Source organism: Physcomitrium patens, chromosome 26, assembly GCF_059467195.1.
Source record: "Physcomitrium patens ecotype Gransden chromosome 26, ASM5946719v1, whole genome shotgun sequence".
NCBI classification, from domain to species: domain Eukaryota; kingdom Viridiplantae; phylum Streptophyta; class Bryopsida; order Funariales; family Funariaceae; genus Physcomitrium; species Physcomitrium patens.
The window spans coordinates 3,149,386-3,168,084 of NC_143435.1; the positions used below are offsets into that span (position 1 = coordinate 3,149,386).

General features: G+C 29.5%; 1 protein-coding gene across 1 annotated transcript; it reads right to left on the minus strand.

Annotated features, from left to right (window-relative positions):
• Window positions 1-4,422: 4,422 nt before the first annotated feature.
• On the minus strand, window positions 4,423-5,867 carry LOC112277985 (oxygen-evolving enhancer protein 1, chloroplastic). The gene is made up of 2 exons (XM_024510929.3): window positions 5,562-5,867; window positions 4,423-5,295 (listed from the first exon to the last, which is right to left on the minus strand). Exons 1-2 carry the CDS (start codon window positions 5,787-5,789, stop codon window positions 4,543-4,545), a joined length of 981 nt encoding a protein of 326 aa, XP_024366697.1. The 5' UTR covers window positions 5,790-5,867; the 3' UTR covers window positions 4,423-4,542.
• Window positions 5,868-18,699: the final 12,832 nt, after the last annotated feature.

Here is an 18,699-nt window from a genome sequence, read left to right on the forward strand (position 1 = left end):
TTTAGTATCAATAGCTCCTTTGTATACCATTTACTTGCTTTAAAAAATTATATAAATATTAGAAACTAAATCAGCTATTAGTTCATAATTTTGTTTTTTTAATCCAACTAAAAAATTGCTTAAAATTCTAAAAACCCTCAATAGTCCTTAAAAACCAATTTTTGAGACTCTAATCCACTTGAACTTTGATAACCTTTGTCTATTTAAATTAAAATTTGAAATATATCTAATACAATCATCTTTATAATTTCACAAATTTTTATTTATAGATCTACTATAAAACTTATAAAGTTTATCAAGTGTTATTTCATTTTTTGTCTCATAGAAAACAAAGATATTCAAAAAAATCTTAGCTTTGCAATACTCTCAAAAAGTCATTATTTTCTTTAATTACTAAAAATTAATGCTCAAAGAAATTATATAATTTTTTATTTTTCATTTTTTATTTATGTTTTTTAATCTTTTTCTTTGATCGACAAAACAATTCTACATTTGTTGTAGGTGCATAATTTTGTGTCTTAGGATTTGGTTTTGATATTAGTTCACAACTAGTCTTCTTTGGATATTAATTGAATATATGTTTCGAAAATCTTTACTAAAAGCTATTCTTTATTTTTACTTAAAGATACCTATAATATATATATATATATATATATATATATATATATTTTAATCTACTTTTTTTTGTCTTTTTTGTAGCTTTGCAAAATAAATAGAATATATTTTCTATAAAAAGATAATATTAATACTAAATTATTTTTTACTATTTTATTAATTTTTATCTATATTTTTTAAAGAAATTTTTCAGTATATTTTTAGTCAAGCTCTTCTATATATATATATTTCATTCAATAATTTTGTAATAATACATTAACACACTTCTACTAATCTTAATATTAATTTTAATGCATAGGTGCCTATATTATTATATAAGTCATTTTTATAGATGATCTTTTGATTACTAGTTTCAAGCCATAATTAATTAATAGCTTAAAATAAGATTTCTAATGCTACCATAAAATAAAGAATTTGAGATTGATATATAAATTATTTTATATTTAAATTATCCAAACTTTATATGACATGTTTTTTATTAAACAAATTACTCCATTTCCATCCTTGCCAAATATTCCAACCATAGTATGTCTACACAAATGCAATTGTCTTTGCAAAAGAAAAAACATTCATTTTGTCATTTCTAAAGACTATCAAATCCTTGTTGATCAATTACATTATTTAAAAAAGACATACCTAAATATTGGGTTTTAACATCTCTATCCAACTATTTTACGTATAATCCTCAACAAAAATATCTTATTATTGACAAAAGAATAGTTGGCTATTTGGCAATTTTTTTATTATTCTATAGATCTTTGGTTCAAAGAATAAAAAAGCTATTTTTCAAAGATTTTCTAATATTAATTATTATAATGACTTAAATAAGAAAACTTTAACTAGTGCATATATATATTTTTTTTTTACTTTTGACAAACTCTAATATTATGGTCTTTATAAAAACAAAGCTTATTGTCAAGATCATCTTGTGAATCTAAATACAAGATTCCTTCAAGATGCACATATAAAGTAGTGTTTATTAAAAGGCTAATTCAAGAATTGGATTTTTGACATTAACATTCAACTAGGCTATGGTGAGACAATTAGAATGCGATTAGATTGATAAAGAATCTAATTTTTTACAAAATAACTAAATACTTTAAAATTGATTAACATTTCATACAATAGAAAATAAAAAACAAAGAAATTACTATAGACTTTATTAGAACTTTTAAATAGCTTGCTAATATTCTTACATAAGCCATAGGAGAAAATAAATTTTAGAGAAAAAAAAATAATAATAAATTTGAAAAGGCTCTAAAGAGGCTCAAAGACATAGCTGATCTTTAACATAGCGTACTAAAATTCTAAAAATTATTTCTTTTTAGAGACTCTTTAGCCTTACCCTGGTAGCAAAGTTTTTATACCTTCTCTCACTCACTCTTTTGATCTGTCGTTTACAATTTGGGCGAGTATAATATATTCTAGGTTGAATACTTCTTCTAACAACATAGAACTTTATAAAGTAAGGTCATCTGTTGAACAAAGATTGTGAGACTGATGTTGCAAACTAGAGCCTCTTTTGTAATCCACTTCCAATTGTGCGTTGTCTGCTTCTCCTCCAACACCTAACTGGAAATAAAACCAGCACAAGTATCTCGGCTACCACAAGAACAACAAAGTAAAGTAGCTACATCTCTATCAACTCAATTAAAGCACTGCAACTAAAGTACATAAAGATAGAATTAGCGACATTGCTAGAATTCTTAGTGTTAACAGTCGTTCCATATCTCTACTCTCAGAGATGAATAGTGATGGGGCTCAGAATTGCACCCGACCTCTTGTGAGACACATGAGTTCTGGCCATAACCTATCTACTTCTAAGTTAGGACTAGAACTGATCCTTCTTTCTAAGAAAGTGCTTATTCTGTACTCCTTTCTTTTCTGATTGAAATTGGTTCCACCATGTCTCCGGCTCTCAACATATGCCACCATGCAATTTTTAAAGCAAGCTTCTGGACGTTACTAGTAATAATTAGGCTGGTTAGTCTGATCACAATTGCTGATGACAGCAGCAAGAATGTGCTCGCAAACAGTGCTGGTTGGTTTAAACTACAGAGTGGTGGGAAATCTGTCCAGTACCCAGTTCCTTGCCCTTATTTCAATCGATGCTGCAAGTCTGGAATCCCTGTGAAGTTCATCAGAGAAGCTGGTATGTCTTGACTTGGTGAGTGGATTTGCAGACTTATCTCCGAACCCGATTCCGTTACGTTCGGGGAGAAAAATTGTTGATCATGAGGTTGGAGTGCTCCAAAGTTCGTTTAAGCTCGTGAATCTGAGCTTCAGCAACGTGTTGAAATAAGGGGCGGTTTCTTAGTTTTCCCCCGAGGGTTCGCGAAGTCGATGCATCAGGATGCCGACAGCAGCAATGTCTGTTATGAACTAAACAAGTTACCAATTAGTTCTGAAATTGCTATCAGTTGTGTAGATTAAAATTTATCATTAATTGATTCTCAAGTAGGGCCTTGATGTCTGTAAACCTCGTAATTAGACGTTTGGACTACAGTGGATATTTAAATTTGTATCAAGAGGTATGATTAGCTTCACTTCCTCGAGCTAGTATGTCAACAATTTCGGGACAAATTGGTTTACCTCTTGTCTGCGTGACTTACACGCCGTGGGAGGTTGAAGGTTGGCCAAAGTGTCGCAGCAGTAACGTTTTGGCTAGGGTGTTTTAGGTACTTTCAAGTATGATGGAGTAGCTTTTAAGAGTACGATGACTTGCCAGGGAATTCATCGTCCACCAGAGTTCTGGTAAGCGAAGAAACATTCGAAACGCGAGACTCAGTATTGTGTAATGTTCTAGCTTGAAACAAATCTCTGAATGCCAATGTTAGCACTCCTGCAGAGCCCTTAGGTTGACTAGGCACAAATGGCGAGAGTAAAAGGCAGAATCGGCTTGGGTGGCCAAAGCCTCGTGATTGTGCACCTGAGACCAGACGGTCCAACCAATTCGCATAAGTTGTGGTTGAAAACGTAAATGAGTGACTGCATTTTGGCAATCCTCGCATTTGCATATGATCTTCAAAGCCAGGCTGGTTAGACCACTACACTGAAAATGAGAATGATAAACATCTATTGCATTGTACAGAAAGTCTTGTCCTGAAATATGTAGTGGTTCTCCTAGGTGATTGCTGATGAGTGTGTTGGGATTAGTGAGAAGTGTTATTCTCACAGCAGCACGAGTCAGTGACACCCATGTGCTCAATGTGAGGACCTTTCTCACCCGTCGAGCATTTGGTGATTCAGTGGGGCTACTCTATTTCACCGCACACCTATCTGTTCTAGCTGAAATTATCCTTGATTTCTAACCAAGGATAAATTCAGCTAGAAGAACGTCACCTCTAGACCACGCAACCAATATCTCATTTGTTGATCAATTCGAAATCCAGATGGAATTGAACATCTTCATGAATGCTCCGAAACAAGTGTAAGGATAAACCCGAGTGCAAGATGGAAATTGGACGGTCCAGCCTTATCAAAGTACCAGTGCCAAATTCGCCTTCCAGCTCAGTTACGAATTCCAGAACTACTAGATGGCAGCTACAAGAATTTGCAGAGAGAACTTACAGAGAGCCGAAGCTCCACTCACCACTGACGTCAATGGTACATTCACGCGAGGGCCTTAAAAGGAAATTATGATTCCACAAAGATCTCCAGTATGCATTATACAAGGTCGCTCTCTGATGTTGATTTCTACACATCCATCACGTTAGTCAATGAAACCATTCAGGCTATAGCGAACAATCACTCTTCTGTTTCGACATACCACTGCGCAGAAATATCAGTATTAGGAGTGATCTGCAGTGAGCGATGAAAATTCGACAAATTGACCATTTAAGGGCCGAAAACATTACATATCACAGAGAAAGCCTAGCGAAGCCCAAGGACATCTATCCACGCCAGATACACTGAACTCTCTTAAGTCTAATCCAGCTGCGCGTAGAAGATACCCTCGATCTTCACCTCCTTCGGAGCCTTCGACCCCAGGTCAGTGTCTGATGGCTGGATGCTCTCGAATGTTCCTGCAATCTCCCCAGTCTCCGTGTTGCTCTTGGCAATGCTGAAGGTGATGTTGCCGTTCAAAGCAGCAGTATTCTTCTCATTCTCCTTCGCCAACTCCTCTTCATCTCCGGCACCACCAGCAGGCAGAGCGACGGCGTTGTCGTAACCGGTGGATCCACCCCTACCCTTAGGGTCCAAGAAAGATGATCCTCTGTACGAAGGCACCAAGAATGATCCACCGAATGCCTCCGGTTTACCTTCTGCCACCAACTCTTTCACAGTGAACAGGAAGGGAACCCTCTCTCCTCCTGGCAGCTGCACGGTCACGGCGGCGTAGTCAATGCCGTCCTTCTCCTCGAACCTCAGGTTACCGCCCTTAACGGTCAGAGGGCCCTCGATTTCGTCCAAAGTGTAGGTCAATCGAGTCATCAGCTTCGTCTGCTGGTAGCCCTCACTGCCTCCCTTGAATGGCGACTCGGCCTTCACGGTGAAAGAGGTAGGCTCGAGGCAGAGCTTCCTCATGGTGTACTCCCCATCCTTGAAGGAAAACTGACCGGATCCCTCCGCCACAATGGGGCACTGGTTAGCGGTTCCCGACCCCTTCACGTCCATGTAAGTCTGGGCGTTGATCTCGTCGAACGTCAACCTCTGTGGAACTCCTTCAGCTAATGCAGCCTGCACAGAAAATCCCCCAAAACTAAATCAAAGACTCACATGGACGCAGAAAACACAGACCACACCCGTTACCTATAACTTCGACCTGATCTAGAACATGAAATTCGAGGTAGTGAAGATAGGAATCCGCCCCTGAGAGTTAAATCCTAGAAACTGCGTTAAAATCCGTCTCGTGGTAGGTTACATGGCGGCTACTGGATCAGAAGAGAAAACATAAAAGGGGCACATAAAAGCAAATCGACAGTTCCAGTGCGAATATGGCTTACCCCAGCCATGAGGGCCGATGAGGCCAGGACGAGAGCAGCGGCCTTGGCGCCATCAACAACGCTCCTCACATTCTCCTCCAAGTTGCAGGACACGCGAGCAGCAGCCGGCGTCAAGCCGAACGCGCTGCTAAGGGAGGCTGACTTGATGGTCTGCACCTTCTCGAGCTTGGAGTTCGAGGCCAAGGCGACCGACGTTTTGCACGAAGCGGAAGCAACGGAGGCTGCCATGGCTGCACCCAGTTCCTTGCTCGCAGCTGGGCTCTAGTTTCAGCCTGGCAAAATAGTCCACACCCGCAAGCTCCTACAACCAATAACCCACAGGTTACGAGTGCTAGAGTGCATATCAAATACACTTGGAATGGATGGCGCTAGGATCCGGACCCCGTGACCCGGATAAGGGCTGGGATTGGGTATTGGTGGCGCAGGGGATAAGGCATTCACTGGGAAGGCCGAAAGTGTTCAAACCAAGGGATCGCAGAGTGGGACCGGCGCGTTACTGCCATGCGCTACTACAGCCAGTACCTGAGGTTCAAATGGCATTCCTCTCCAGCGGTTGGATAGAGTAATTTTCTGCTCCTCCGCAAGGCGTACTGTTCACCAGTCGTATTTAACAATTTCCATCCTTGTCAACACATTACTTATAACTACGTACTCTCCATGAAAAACTACATGCGTAAAACAACACATTGATTCAATTCCATGTAGAAACGATTCAAGCTTCGACACAGAATTAGGACGCCGATTATTCACATGCAAAAGCGGTGTGTTGAAGGGGTGGTGGCTTCGCTGGATACGACGAAGTCCTTTCTCGGCCTGCCACTAATGTCGGAGATGAGGAGACGATGAGGGTCAATGTGAAGGAACACAGCAGCCTTGAACGACACACCACATTCAACATTGCCAAGAGCAGCAGAGACTGGGAAGACCGCAGCAACATCCAAAACCGTGCAGCCTTCAGACACTCAATTGGGGTCCAAGGTGCCGAAGGAGAAGAAGATGGAGGAAATCCACACAGCCCAGTTGAATTTGACTTGAGTGTGAGAAACTAACTACGCCTCAAGGCATTCTCTGAACTGTCATGGTCTCACTCCTTTACTGATCATTCTGTTGTTGGTTGTGTTTTTTACGGCCATTGCAGAAGGCACAAAACAAACAGGCTGCCTTGTTAAAACCCGAAAGTGAAAGACAGTAAGGCCAACCAGAACTGGCTCATAAATGCTGTGAGTCTCCTTCCCTGTCCTTTGTTTTTTAAAAATTGCTATCTAAGCATTGGATGCATTGGTTATATTTCATGGTATTAATTTTGATCTTATTTCATACAAAGCTATATATAAAATTAGAATGTATATTCTATGATATACATAGTTACATAATAGATATTATAATTAAATAATTAATATTCTTTAATTAATATAAGGTTTAATATTTAATTCATTGTTATTAATTGACCTAATTAATTAAGCAATATATTTAATAAGCAAGGTCCAAATAATAAAAGGATCCAAAAAAATAAATTTAAGGTGGATTAAAGATATCCAAACCACCTAAGAATTGGACACATAATTTAGGTCAAATTAGAGTTTAGACAATTGATAAAAAATATTTAAGGTAGATTATAAAATATCCAACCTACTTAAAAACTAAATAGTTAGGTTGAATCATATTAAAGTAGGACAATAAGTAGCTATTAAGAAAAAGATGGTTAACTACTATAATTAATTAGAAATAAATATAAATGTATAGTAAGACTATATTGAAACAATTCTTCTTTTGTTGTTCTATTAAATCTAGAAGTTCATTAGGAATAATTTTGCACTATAGTGTCTCTATTAATATTTTGTTCAATCTCAATTTTAAATGTTTTTAACTAAAATTGAATTATATATGGTTATTTTAAACAATAGTTAGTTAAAAAAAATCTTAATCTTCTTAAGAATACCTAGTTTTGTCTATGATTTATTAAATTTGGTATAAGAAGTTATGTTGAGATTAGTATTTATAAACATGCATTTGATATATGATATAATAATTTAAAAACATTAAATGGTAGTAAACAAGTCTTTTCAACTTACAACAAATTTTGACTAAAATTTTATATTATTCAACATCCAAATTCTTGTACCTCAAGAATTTTAAGTATCCTTTCTATATTTCTATATAGGATCTATCTCTGTACTTGTCTTAAATCTCCATAGTTCTTAGCTTTGTCAAAATCATAGTCAAATAATTCAACTTTAAAACTATTTTCAATTTGTGTGTCAATTTTATCTATTAATTTTATTTTTTAATTTTATCTTATCTTTTTCAATCTATTCTTCAAACATTTATATCTTCATGGACATAATCTTATCTTTTGTATCAAGGACATGAACCTCAAAGAACTAAAATGTCAATACACTCTTGTGATACTTGAAAAAACTACAAAATCATTCAAAGATGATATAGTATTAAACTAGAATAGCTATTGCCAAAGATAAGAATACTAGAAAGTCTTAAAATAAGACTAAGGACTAGAAAGACATTGACAAAAGTGAAGAAGATTTTACTCTTGTCTCCATATATACTCTTAACTAGAAGCTACATGGCAATATCCTATGGGACCTCTAAAATATGTTGACATTGCAAGACTCGTATCTTAACTTGCAAGATAAGTTTTCTATATATACGCCACATAGTTAGCTTGCTCCACAAGCTATCAATATGTGGTTAACTTATTGACCAAATTTCTATCCTACCAATCAACTACAAATATATGTAAAGTCAAAGTAGCATCTATAAGACTTCTAAGAAGTTTTTCTAAAAAATATTATAAAATAAATCTATTTTTATGTACTTCTATTTAATCATATAGGTGAATATCATAATAAATATGCATGCCCATGATACCTTGTTTTCTTCAACCTAATCTTTAATCATCTATATCTTCATTAACTTCTTTTTGTCTTTGTTTTTTTCAATCTAATCTTCAACCATCTATATCTTTATTAACTTCTTCTTGTCTTTGTCTTCAATCTAATCTTCAAACATGTATATCTTTATTTCATCTTACAACTCATACAACTCAATATTAAACCAAAATTTTATAAAATAACATGCAAGAATGTGAATTGTAATATCTTTATTATAATTTTTTTTGATGATTAAAATTCATATTTTTATAGTAAATTTATTTTCATATTAATTAAAAATAGTAAAATTAATATATTTTTAACTACCATAACTATCAAAGTGGTTTCAACTTCTTTATCTTTTAAACACATGGATGGCTAATCACTTTGCTGTTTCACACTTTCTAATTTTTTTCTAACCTTATTTATACTTGCTTCTATAAGCTGGTTTTTTATATCAAATTTTATTATTTTTTCTAAACTAATATATTAATATAAAAAAATGAGAATAAAAGAGAGCATAGTTGACATGCTTGTATGTGATTTTATATACTTTTGGTCTAGTATTAAGTTATAAGAGTTATATGATAAAATAAAAATATATGGATTTTTAAAGATTAGATTGAAGAAGAAAAATATAAGATAAAATAAAGATATAAATGTGTAAAGACTAGGTTAAAGAAGACAAAGATAAGAAGAAGAAATAGTTGGTTGAAGAGCTAGGTTAAAGAAGAAGATGACATGATTAACCTCATGAAGATATGAATATTTGAAGAATAGATTAAAAAAGACCAAATAAAATTAGAAAATAAAATTAACATATAAATTGAAGATTTTTTTAACATTGAATTGTTTGACTGCAATTTTGACAAAACCAAGAGTTGCAAAAGACAAGTATACAAATAATTCTTGTATAAAAACATAAAAGAAATATTTGAGATTCTTAGGATATAAAAATCTAAATTTTCATTTAGCAAATATGGTAGGGATACAAATCTATTGTTGGTAATTAAGTTCATAAAATTTACACAATTACTAGAAATTTCTTTTGGTAATGATGAGTGATTTAAGATTTTAAAGAACATTTTGTAGAAACTATAGTCAATTATCTTAGTGTGAGTAGATATATTTTTGATTGTAAGACAAGACTATATTTGTAGTATTTTGAAAGGTGTATATTTTAATTATTCATATTAAGTATTTGGATTTTGAAAGCATGTGAATTAAATATGGTCGAATTTATTGCATATGTGATATTTTTTGTATAGAGCTATAGATAAAAAAAATGATCAAAATAATGTATGATTTGAATAATCCATCTTTAGCCTACTTCAAAGAGCATAAAACATTAAATAAGGCCTTTTGTAAAAGACTAATTTTAATAATACTAATATATTTCAATAATCTTGTACAAAAGATATTCAATGAAAATGGCTTGGTAAAAAGGATTTTAAAATTTATTACTAATATCATATATTTGTAGTAATTACAGATATAAATAGTTGTAAATTAGTATAAGTAAAAATATTAAATATATGCTTGATTGTGATAAAAAAAATATCTTAGAATCAAAGTTATAATATAATTAGTATTTCTTTAAATAAATGAGTTAAGTTCATCATGATATAGGTCATAAACCACTTATTATTATAAGCATCTTAGAGGGTATTTTTACTTAAGCCAAGCTTAATAACTTTTTATATTTTCCTATTAAAGTTGATGGCATTATAAAGCTTGCATGTATACATTTATGGGCACATAATGAGTATACTTACAATCTTTTGGAAAAATATGGATGATATGCTTATTTGCAAATTCAATGGTAATAGTAATATAAGATATATAGGAAATCAAAGCGACTTGTGTTTAAGTAGAATGGATTGATAAGGATGCTAAAAGACATAAAACAAAATTGCTCTAAAGTAAGCTATCAAAAAAGGTAGTTAAAAACTTAAAACAATAGGTGGTGCACAAGTTGGATGTGCAAATGATGCAAAAGATTCTTCAACCAAGTTAGTAGCATTGAAATTTGGATATTTTATTATCAAAAGTTATTTCAAATTTACAAATACAAGTAAAAATGAGTAGGCTAATTATTAGCTAGTATTGTCTTAGAATTGAGTATTTCTATGGTTGTTATAGTTTACATTTTAATTGCTATGGTTTGAACTTAAAGCATGGTTATAAAATATTAATTTTAAATCTTATATTAATTAAAAGAATATTTTTCAATAAAATCATTTAAGTTAGGAATTTAAAAAGTTGAGAGAAATTTGGCATACAAACTTATTATTTATACTTTAAATTAAGGTATTTCTTTCAAAAAAATAAATTATATAAACTTCAATATTTTGAATATAAATTAGTTTTTAATTTAATAGTTATGAATCATAGAAATTATAATTAATAAAAAGTATGTATTATTTTATGTATTATAGAGAAATAAGAAAGAAATAGAAGAAGAAAAAGAATAAAATTTGGTATAAACAAACAAATCATAGAAATAAGTGTAAATAAGGTTAGAAAAAGATAAGAGAGTGTGAAAAGGCAAAGAGGTTAGCCGCCCATGTGTTTAAAAGACAAGATAGTTGAAACCACCTTTGATAGTTATGGTAATAATAAATAAATTATTTTTATTATATTTGAATAGTATAGAAAGAAATTTACTATATAAAAGCTATAAATAGCTTTAAAATTATATTTTAATTATCAAAAAAAATTACAATAAAGAGATTATAATTTTCATGATTGTATGTCATTTTATACACTTTGGGTCTAATATTGAGTCATAAGAGTTGCAAGATGAAATGAACATATAGATATTTGAAGACTAGGTTGAAGACAAAGACAAGAAGAAGTTAATGAAGATATAAATGATTAAAGATTAAGTTGAAGAAAATAAAGATAAGAAAAAGTTAATGAAGATTTAGATGGTTGAAGATTAAGTTGAAGAAGTCAAAGACAAGATTAAGTTCATGAAGATATGAATTTTTGAAGAATGGATTGAAGAAGATCAAATAAAATTGATAAATAAAATTGACAAATAAATTGAAGATAGTTTTATAATTGAATTTTTTGACCACGATTTTGATAACACTAAGAATTCTGAAGATTTAAGACATGTAAAAGGATAGTTTCTATGTGGAAATATAGAAAGGATACTTGAGATTTTTGAGGCATAAGAATCTAAGTGTTCATTTGGCAACCATACTAATGATACATCTCTATCTTTGGTAATTAAGTTCATAAAATTTATAGAATTAAAAAAGATTTCTTTTAATAAAGATGAGTGATGTTCTTGAATGGAACTTATCAACTTTACTACAAGTATTAAGAACCATAAATAAAGATGGTATGGAAAATTTTTATGTTGCTCATTAAACCAAAAGGATTGAAAAAATTGGACAAGAAGAAAGAAATAACATCTAATTTTAATCAAGGAAAAGGTAAAAATGAGATAAATATTAAAAATAGATCTACATCAAAGAATTTTGTATGAAAGAAAATTTTGGCATTGAAGAGATCACAAAAAAATATAAAACTAATGACTACAAATGTTAGACAATATATTAGATAATAAGTCAAGAGATTGGATTTCCTAAAAGTCCAAAAAATATAAAGAAATAAATTACTAAATAAAAACATATTTATAGAATACATAAACAAAAAGATGAAGATAAAAGATGGAAAAGAATTGATAGGCAAAATGCTAAGAACAAAAAATATTATAATAGAAAAAAAGATTCTTCTAAAAGACTTAAGTTAAAAAAACTTAATAGATGATTTAAGTTCTACTAGTAAAGATAATAAAAATTCATGAAGTAAAGAAAAATGAAGAGATTCTTCAATCATAAAAGAATTTATAAGAAAGTTAAATTAAATAAATTTTACTATAAGTGTAGAATCAAGTTAATTTTTAATATAGTCTTCAAATTTACCTACACCATTATAACAAAGAGCAACAACCAATATGGTATTAGTTATTAAATATACTAAAGCAAGATTGCCCAAATTTAAAGGCAAAAGAGATCTAGATTTTTATATCAAGGAATTTAATAATTTTTATCAAGCTAATAAAGAAACAATAGATAAAGAAAAATTAATATTTTTTTTAATAACAGTTTAAAAAATGGTACTTGAATGGTAGGATTAATATTCTATAAAACATTTTACTTTTTAAAAAGATCTTAGAACTCCATTTATTATTCGTTTCAAAGAAAAGTAGAGTAATGGAGAGGTCATCAATAGTCTTTCATTTCGTAAGCAAAAGAAGCGTGAGGATGTAGAATAATTTTTTGAAAGAATAATATAGGTAGCTAATAAACTTATTCTTCAATCCTACAATCTATTTGAGCAAACATAGTTTTTAAATGGATTAAAAAGAGAAGTAGGCAAATATTTAGCTTTATTACCAACAAATACGTCGGAAGAAGCTCTACAATCAATAAGAAAAGTTGAATTAAATATATATAGGAATAAAAAAAACTTATGATATAGAATCTGAGGATTCAAGTATGGATTTAGATAAAAAAGAAAGAAAAAAAAAAGTAGAAGATAGAAAAAAAAGACTATTGAAGAAAATTTAAGAAAATTAAAAGAAGAGATGGCTCAATAAAGCATTGGATTAAAATAATTTAGAATAGATATTTTTTTTAGAAAGTGCAATAATGAAGGACATTTTATTTTTGAGTGTCATATGAAATTTTGCACAAATTGCAATACATATACACATCAAATTTATGATTGTATTTATAATTGGCATTATAGAAATAAAAGTTTAGCAATTTGTCAAGTACAACCACAATTAAATAATATGAAAAGAAGAAGTTTTATGAGAAGAAATTTACCTATAAATCAAGATAGAGATCATGGATCCCTGAATCAACAATATTAAAGGAGGGAAGATACTATGAAAAATAACACTTATAGAGGAGAAGAAAGATATCCTTATAGAAAAGGGTATAGATCCAAGTATTATGAGGATAGATTACAACCAAAACATGAAGAAGATATGGAAGACATATAAATGTAAATTTACTAAGAAAAGATTATATAAATCAAGCACTTGAGTGGTATGCTTGATATTAAAATTAAACATCAAATATTTGAAAGTAAATATTATCACAAGAAAATTATGTAAATAATTTGATTATAATAGGATCGAATTAGCACCTTTTATAATAAAAATAATTGATTAACAAAAATAAACTAAATAGAAGTATCTAAGATTTACAAATGCAAGTAAGAGAATTTAATTATAATATTAAAATAATAGTTTTGGAAATAGAAAAGAATATTTAAAGCTATTCTATATTATTAGGTTAACTATGGATTAAATAAAAAAAGTCTAAATAAGATTGGGCCATGAATATTGTAACTATTTTTAAAAAAAATAAAAAAAGAAAATAAGTACTCTTAAAGTTCTAAGTCATTCACCATCAAAATACCTTACACACTTGTAATGTTATGATTGAAAAGGAGGTTTGGCTAATAAAGAAGAACAAATTCTTTATCAAGCTATACCTTTATTACATCCTATAGCTAACATTGAATTATTTAGGTTAAAAAAAATGCTTAATTATAATTGTAACATGGTAGAAATGATATCACAAAATGATACAAAATCGAAAGAAAAAATAAAGAAAAAATAAGGATAAAATCTCATAAACTAATTGAATCAATGAAAAATTAATAAAGTATCTTAATCATATTTATAAATCAAAACTAGAAGCCATAGAATCAGATATAATTTGAGCTATAGTACAAATTAAGGAGAAATCCATCACATGTTGGACAATCAATGAAAAAGATCAAATTGATGAAGTGAATTGGAGGACTAAAACTCAATCAAAAAAAAATAAAAATAAAAATAACAAAATAGTGAAGATTACAAGAAAGAATTGATAAGATTATTAAAAAAAATATAAAGATATTTTTTTATGGATTTATGAAGATTTAAAAAGAGTACCTATTTATATTTTTGAATATTGAATTGAATTTTAATTTGACACTTGACCAATTAAACAAGCAAGACATCAAATGAATTCAACTTATGCAGCTAAAGTAAAAGAAGAAATTAATAAATTACTTAAGATAAGATTTATTTATCTTATAGATAAAACATAATTATTATTTTTAATAATTATTATTCCTAAAAAATTAGGATTTTTTTTATTTATATTGATTATAAAAGACTCAATGGAGTCACAAAAATAGATCCTTTTCTATTATCATTTATTGATGCAATACTTGAAGTAGTGGCGGGATATGAATTGTATTCTATATTGGATAGATTTAGTGGTTATAATCAAATACCAATTTCTATAAAAGATCAGCTTAAAACTTGTTTTATTACAAGATAGAAACCATTTTCTTATCAAATAATGTCTTTTGGTTTAAAAAATATACCTATTATATTTCAAAGAACATTTCTATATGCCTTTGTAGAATATTTGAATGTTTTCATGTAAGTTTTTTTTTAGATATTTTAGCACATATGGAACTCAAATCAAACATTTGAAGCATTTAGAAAAGTATCTTCAAAGGTGTCAAGAATATAGAATCAGCCTTAATTCAAAAAAAAAGCACCTTTGCAGTTACTTTAGATTTATTATTGCGTTATTTTTTTTTTTTTTTGTAAAGAATGACTATTAGTAGATCCAAATAAGATACAAGCTATCATCGCTTTACTACTATTGAAGAATCTTAAAAGAATACAAGAATTTATGAATTCTATTAATTATCATCAAAGATTTATACATAATTTTGCCAACATATCATAACTATTGATGAATTTAATAAAATCTAGTATAAAGTATGTATGGACTATAGAATGTCAATGAGTCTTTAAATTTCTAAAAATAAAATTAACAACTATTTCAATTTTACTTATATCATATTGAAATAAAGTTTTTTATGTAAATTGTAATACTTCAAATGAAGCAATTGGTTGTAATTTGGCTTAAAATATTATCAAACAATTAGATTCACCAATTTATTATATGAATTGATTATTAAACCAATTTGAAAGAAATTATAATACCACGGAAAAAGAAGCATTGACAATAATTTATTCAGTTCAAAAATTTTGTTATTATTTGCTAGCAAGTTATTTTATATTTTATATCAATCATCAAGTATTATTATATTTAATTAATATACCAATATTTTCAAGATAATTTGCAATATGGATTTTATTGTTATATAAATATGACTTTAAAATTATTTACAAGCCAAGACGTCAATATGTCATGGCAAATCACTTGTCCAAATTAATCATTGAAGAAGCATCCATGAGAGTAGTAGATACTTTTTTAGACACGAATTTATTTATAGTCTAAGTTAATCTATAAAAAGACCACCATCTATTACTTTTTATGGATTAAAAAATACCTTTTATTGACTTCTTTAAGAATGGATGACTTACTACAATTATTTTAGGTAATGTCAAATGAAAAATCACCATACAAAGTCAATACTTCTATTCGGACAAAACTAAAAAATAGATGAAAACTTCTTTAGATGGAATAGAAAAAATTTATTTAGTAGGGCCTATCACAAAAGCTATTATAGTTGAAGCATATGAAGGACCTGCTGAAGGCTATTTTTTGGCAATAATAATTTTATACAAAATTCTTAATGCTTTATTTTGGTGGCCAATATTGACATGGGATGTATATGATTATTGTAAACAATGTGATGTTTGCCAACAAACAACGTCTATGCCAAATAAACATAATAATCTTTAATATCCAGTATTACCATTAGAAGTGCTTCAAGGATGGAGAATTGATTTTATAGGACCAATTGATCCATTAGCTAGTTTAACATGGAAACAATGTATTATAACTGCAATTGATTATACAACCAAGTAGGTAGGAAGAAGAGCATTGAAGGATAATACAGCCAAATCACTAGCAAAATTCTTATATGAAGAAATTATTACATGTTATAGTTGTTCTATTGATTTTATAAGTGATTAGGGGATAAATTTTATTAATGAAATAATTCAATCATTGACAATAAAATTTATAATTCAACATTGGAAGTCCACCACTTATTAACTTCAAAAAAATAGACAAATTGAATCAATTAATAAAGTTTTTAAAGCTATATCAACTAAAATAATTAATACAAATAAAAAAAATTAGGATACTCAACTTTATTTGGTACTCTAAGCATATTGTATTATATACAAAGTGACATTTATATACACCTTTTTCTTTAGTTTATGAAATAGAAAGACTTTTGCCTATTCAATACATGAATGGAATTGAAAAAGAGATTGAAGTTTTTAATATGTAAATTGTAATAAAAAATAGTCTTTATTAAGTTTGTGAGATGGATTTACAAAGAACAAAAGGTAAAGATAATATAATAAAAATTCAATTACCAAAAAATTCCAAGACAAGCATTATTTTTTAAAATTTTAATCAAGATAGTAACTAACTTATTTGACAAATTTCAAAAGAAAAATTACATCAAAATGTATGGAAGAACAATTTATAATAAAAATATCAAAACAATCTATAAAAACTTAATGAATATAAAGAATGTCAATTGGTTTTATGGTTAAAAACATCTTCAATAAGAAAAAGAAAAAAAAATTCAATACAAATAAATAGATCTTATGTGATTAATTTTATATATTTTAATAAAATAGTAGATTTAATATTACCTAATGATATTATTGTTAAAGCTAATATAAATATAATCAAACCATATTATGAAACAAGAAAAAAAATATCTATTTATTCATTTTTTGTGAATATTTTATAAGATAATATTAAAAAAAATTGATTGAAGCTAATTTTTATGAATATATTCAATAAAAATTATCAATGATTAATATATTAAGTCAAAAAAATAATCTAAATATATATATATATATTTTAAATTATAAATTTTTTATTTTTAGAACTTAGCAAAATAATTCAATAATTTAATGGCCTCAATACAAATATAAAACAATTCAAATATTTTGATTATATTTTTTCATCAAAAAACTTAATCAAAAGGTTGAAGGAAACAAATATTAAGTTATTTTACTATGTGTAGAATAGATAAATAAACTTTGCAGTAAGTTACTGGTTGGTTATTGATAACCTTAAAAATTAGACTGATCATCAGGCACTTTAGTTGGTAAGAGTAGGTTGTTAGTGGAATAAATGGTTAAGAATTCAAAGGATCATAACCTCTGGAATCTGCTCGCTGACAGTCCATCTTTTGGTAGGATAAAGAGGTTGAAGAAAGGGAGATCGAGGCCAAACTGTGAGAGTCGTAAGCCAAGGGCCAGACTGTGATAGTCATAAGCCGAGGCAAGCTTGGTGCTACTTCTTTTTGTTTCTTTGTTATTGACAAGTAATGGATAGTTTCTAAATACTGAGAAGTTAGTCTGGAGTGCCAAACTATAAGAGTCGTAATTCTGTGTGATGAATTGAGAAATTGAATACAATAGGTAAGCTAGAGATCAGTAATTGAATATATCTAAACCACAAAGAGAGTAAGTGGGAGATGAATGGATAAGAATATGAAAGTATTATTGAATTGATAGTCGTAGAATGGATTATGGGTTGAATTAAGATGGAAGTAGTAAGCTTTGGTATTTTGTAGTTTGATAATTGATTTTAGATAGCCAGAGTACAGTTAATTGTGACACGAACAGACCCAATTCATATAAATAGTCTTTCTTCCCTGTTCGAATCCACTTCTATTAGTTCAATTGCTTTGGTATATTGAAGCTTGAATACAATGAGAACAACATTTTGGTGCCGCTGTCGGGGAAATGATAACAATATGAAATGTTAAAAATTGATTGTATGGGAGATGGAATTATATGTTGAATGAGAATGTGAGAAGAACTAGTTTTAGAATTAGAAATATGAGAGTTATAATTCAAGGCAGTATTGATTTTGTAAAGAAGAATGAAAGATTATGAGTGATAATCATGAAGAAGAAGATTATCAAAGAATTAATCGACAAGCAAAAAAAAGACAGGAACGATTATGCATAAGAAATTTGCTACGGGAATGACAAAAAGGATTTGTGTGTCCAAGTAAAACCAAAAGAAGAAAAATTCAAATTCAAATAGCAAAGAGACCAGTGATAATACCAATGGCCGTGAGAGTGCCAAAAGTACCAATTGCAATACAAATAGGAGTAGTAGGAGATCGAACTACAAGTGTGGCACCATTACATATTTTTAGTGGTTGGTCGGGCTCTGATCTTGATCATCATATATCTCAATTCTT

Excerpts from the sequence above, each read along its gene's own strand:
- LOC112277985 (XM_024510929.3), bottom strand. The coding sequence starts at position 5,789 with ATGGCAGCCTCCGTTGCTTCCGCTTCGTGCAAAACGTCGGTCGCCTTG. Across the intron at positions 5,296-5,561 it reads CATCGGCCCTCATGGCTGGG|GCTGCATTAGCTGAAGGAGT; the intron begins GTAAGCCATATT and ends TTTTCTGTGCAG.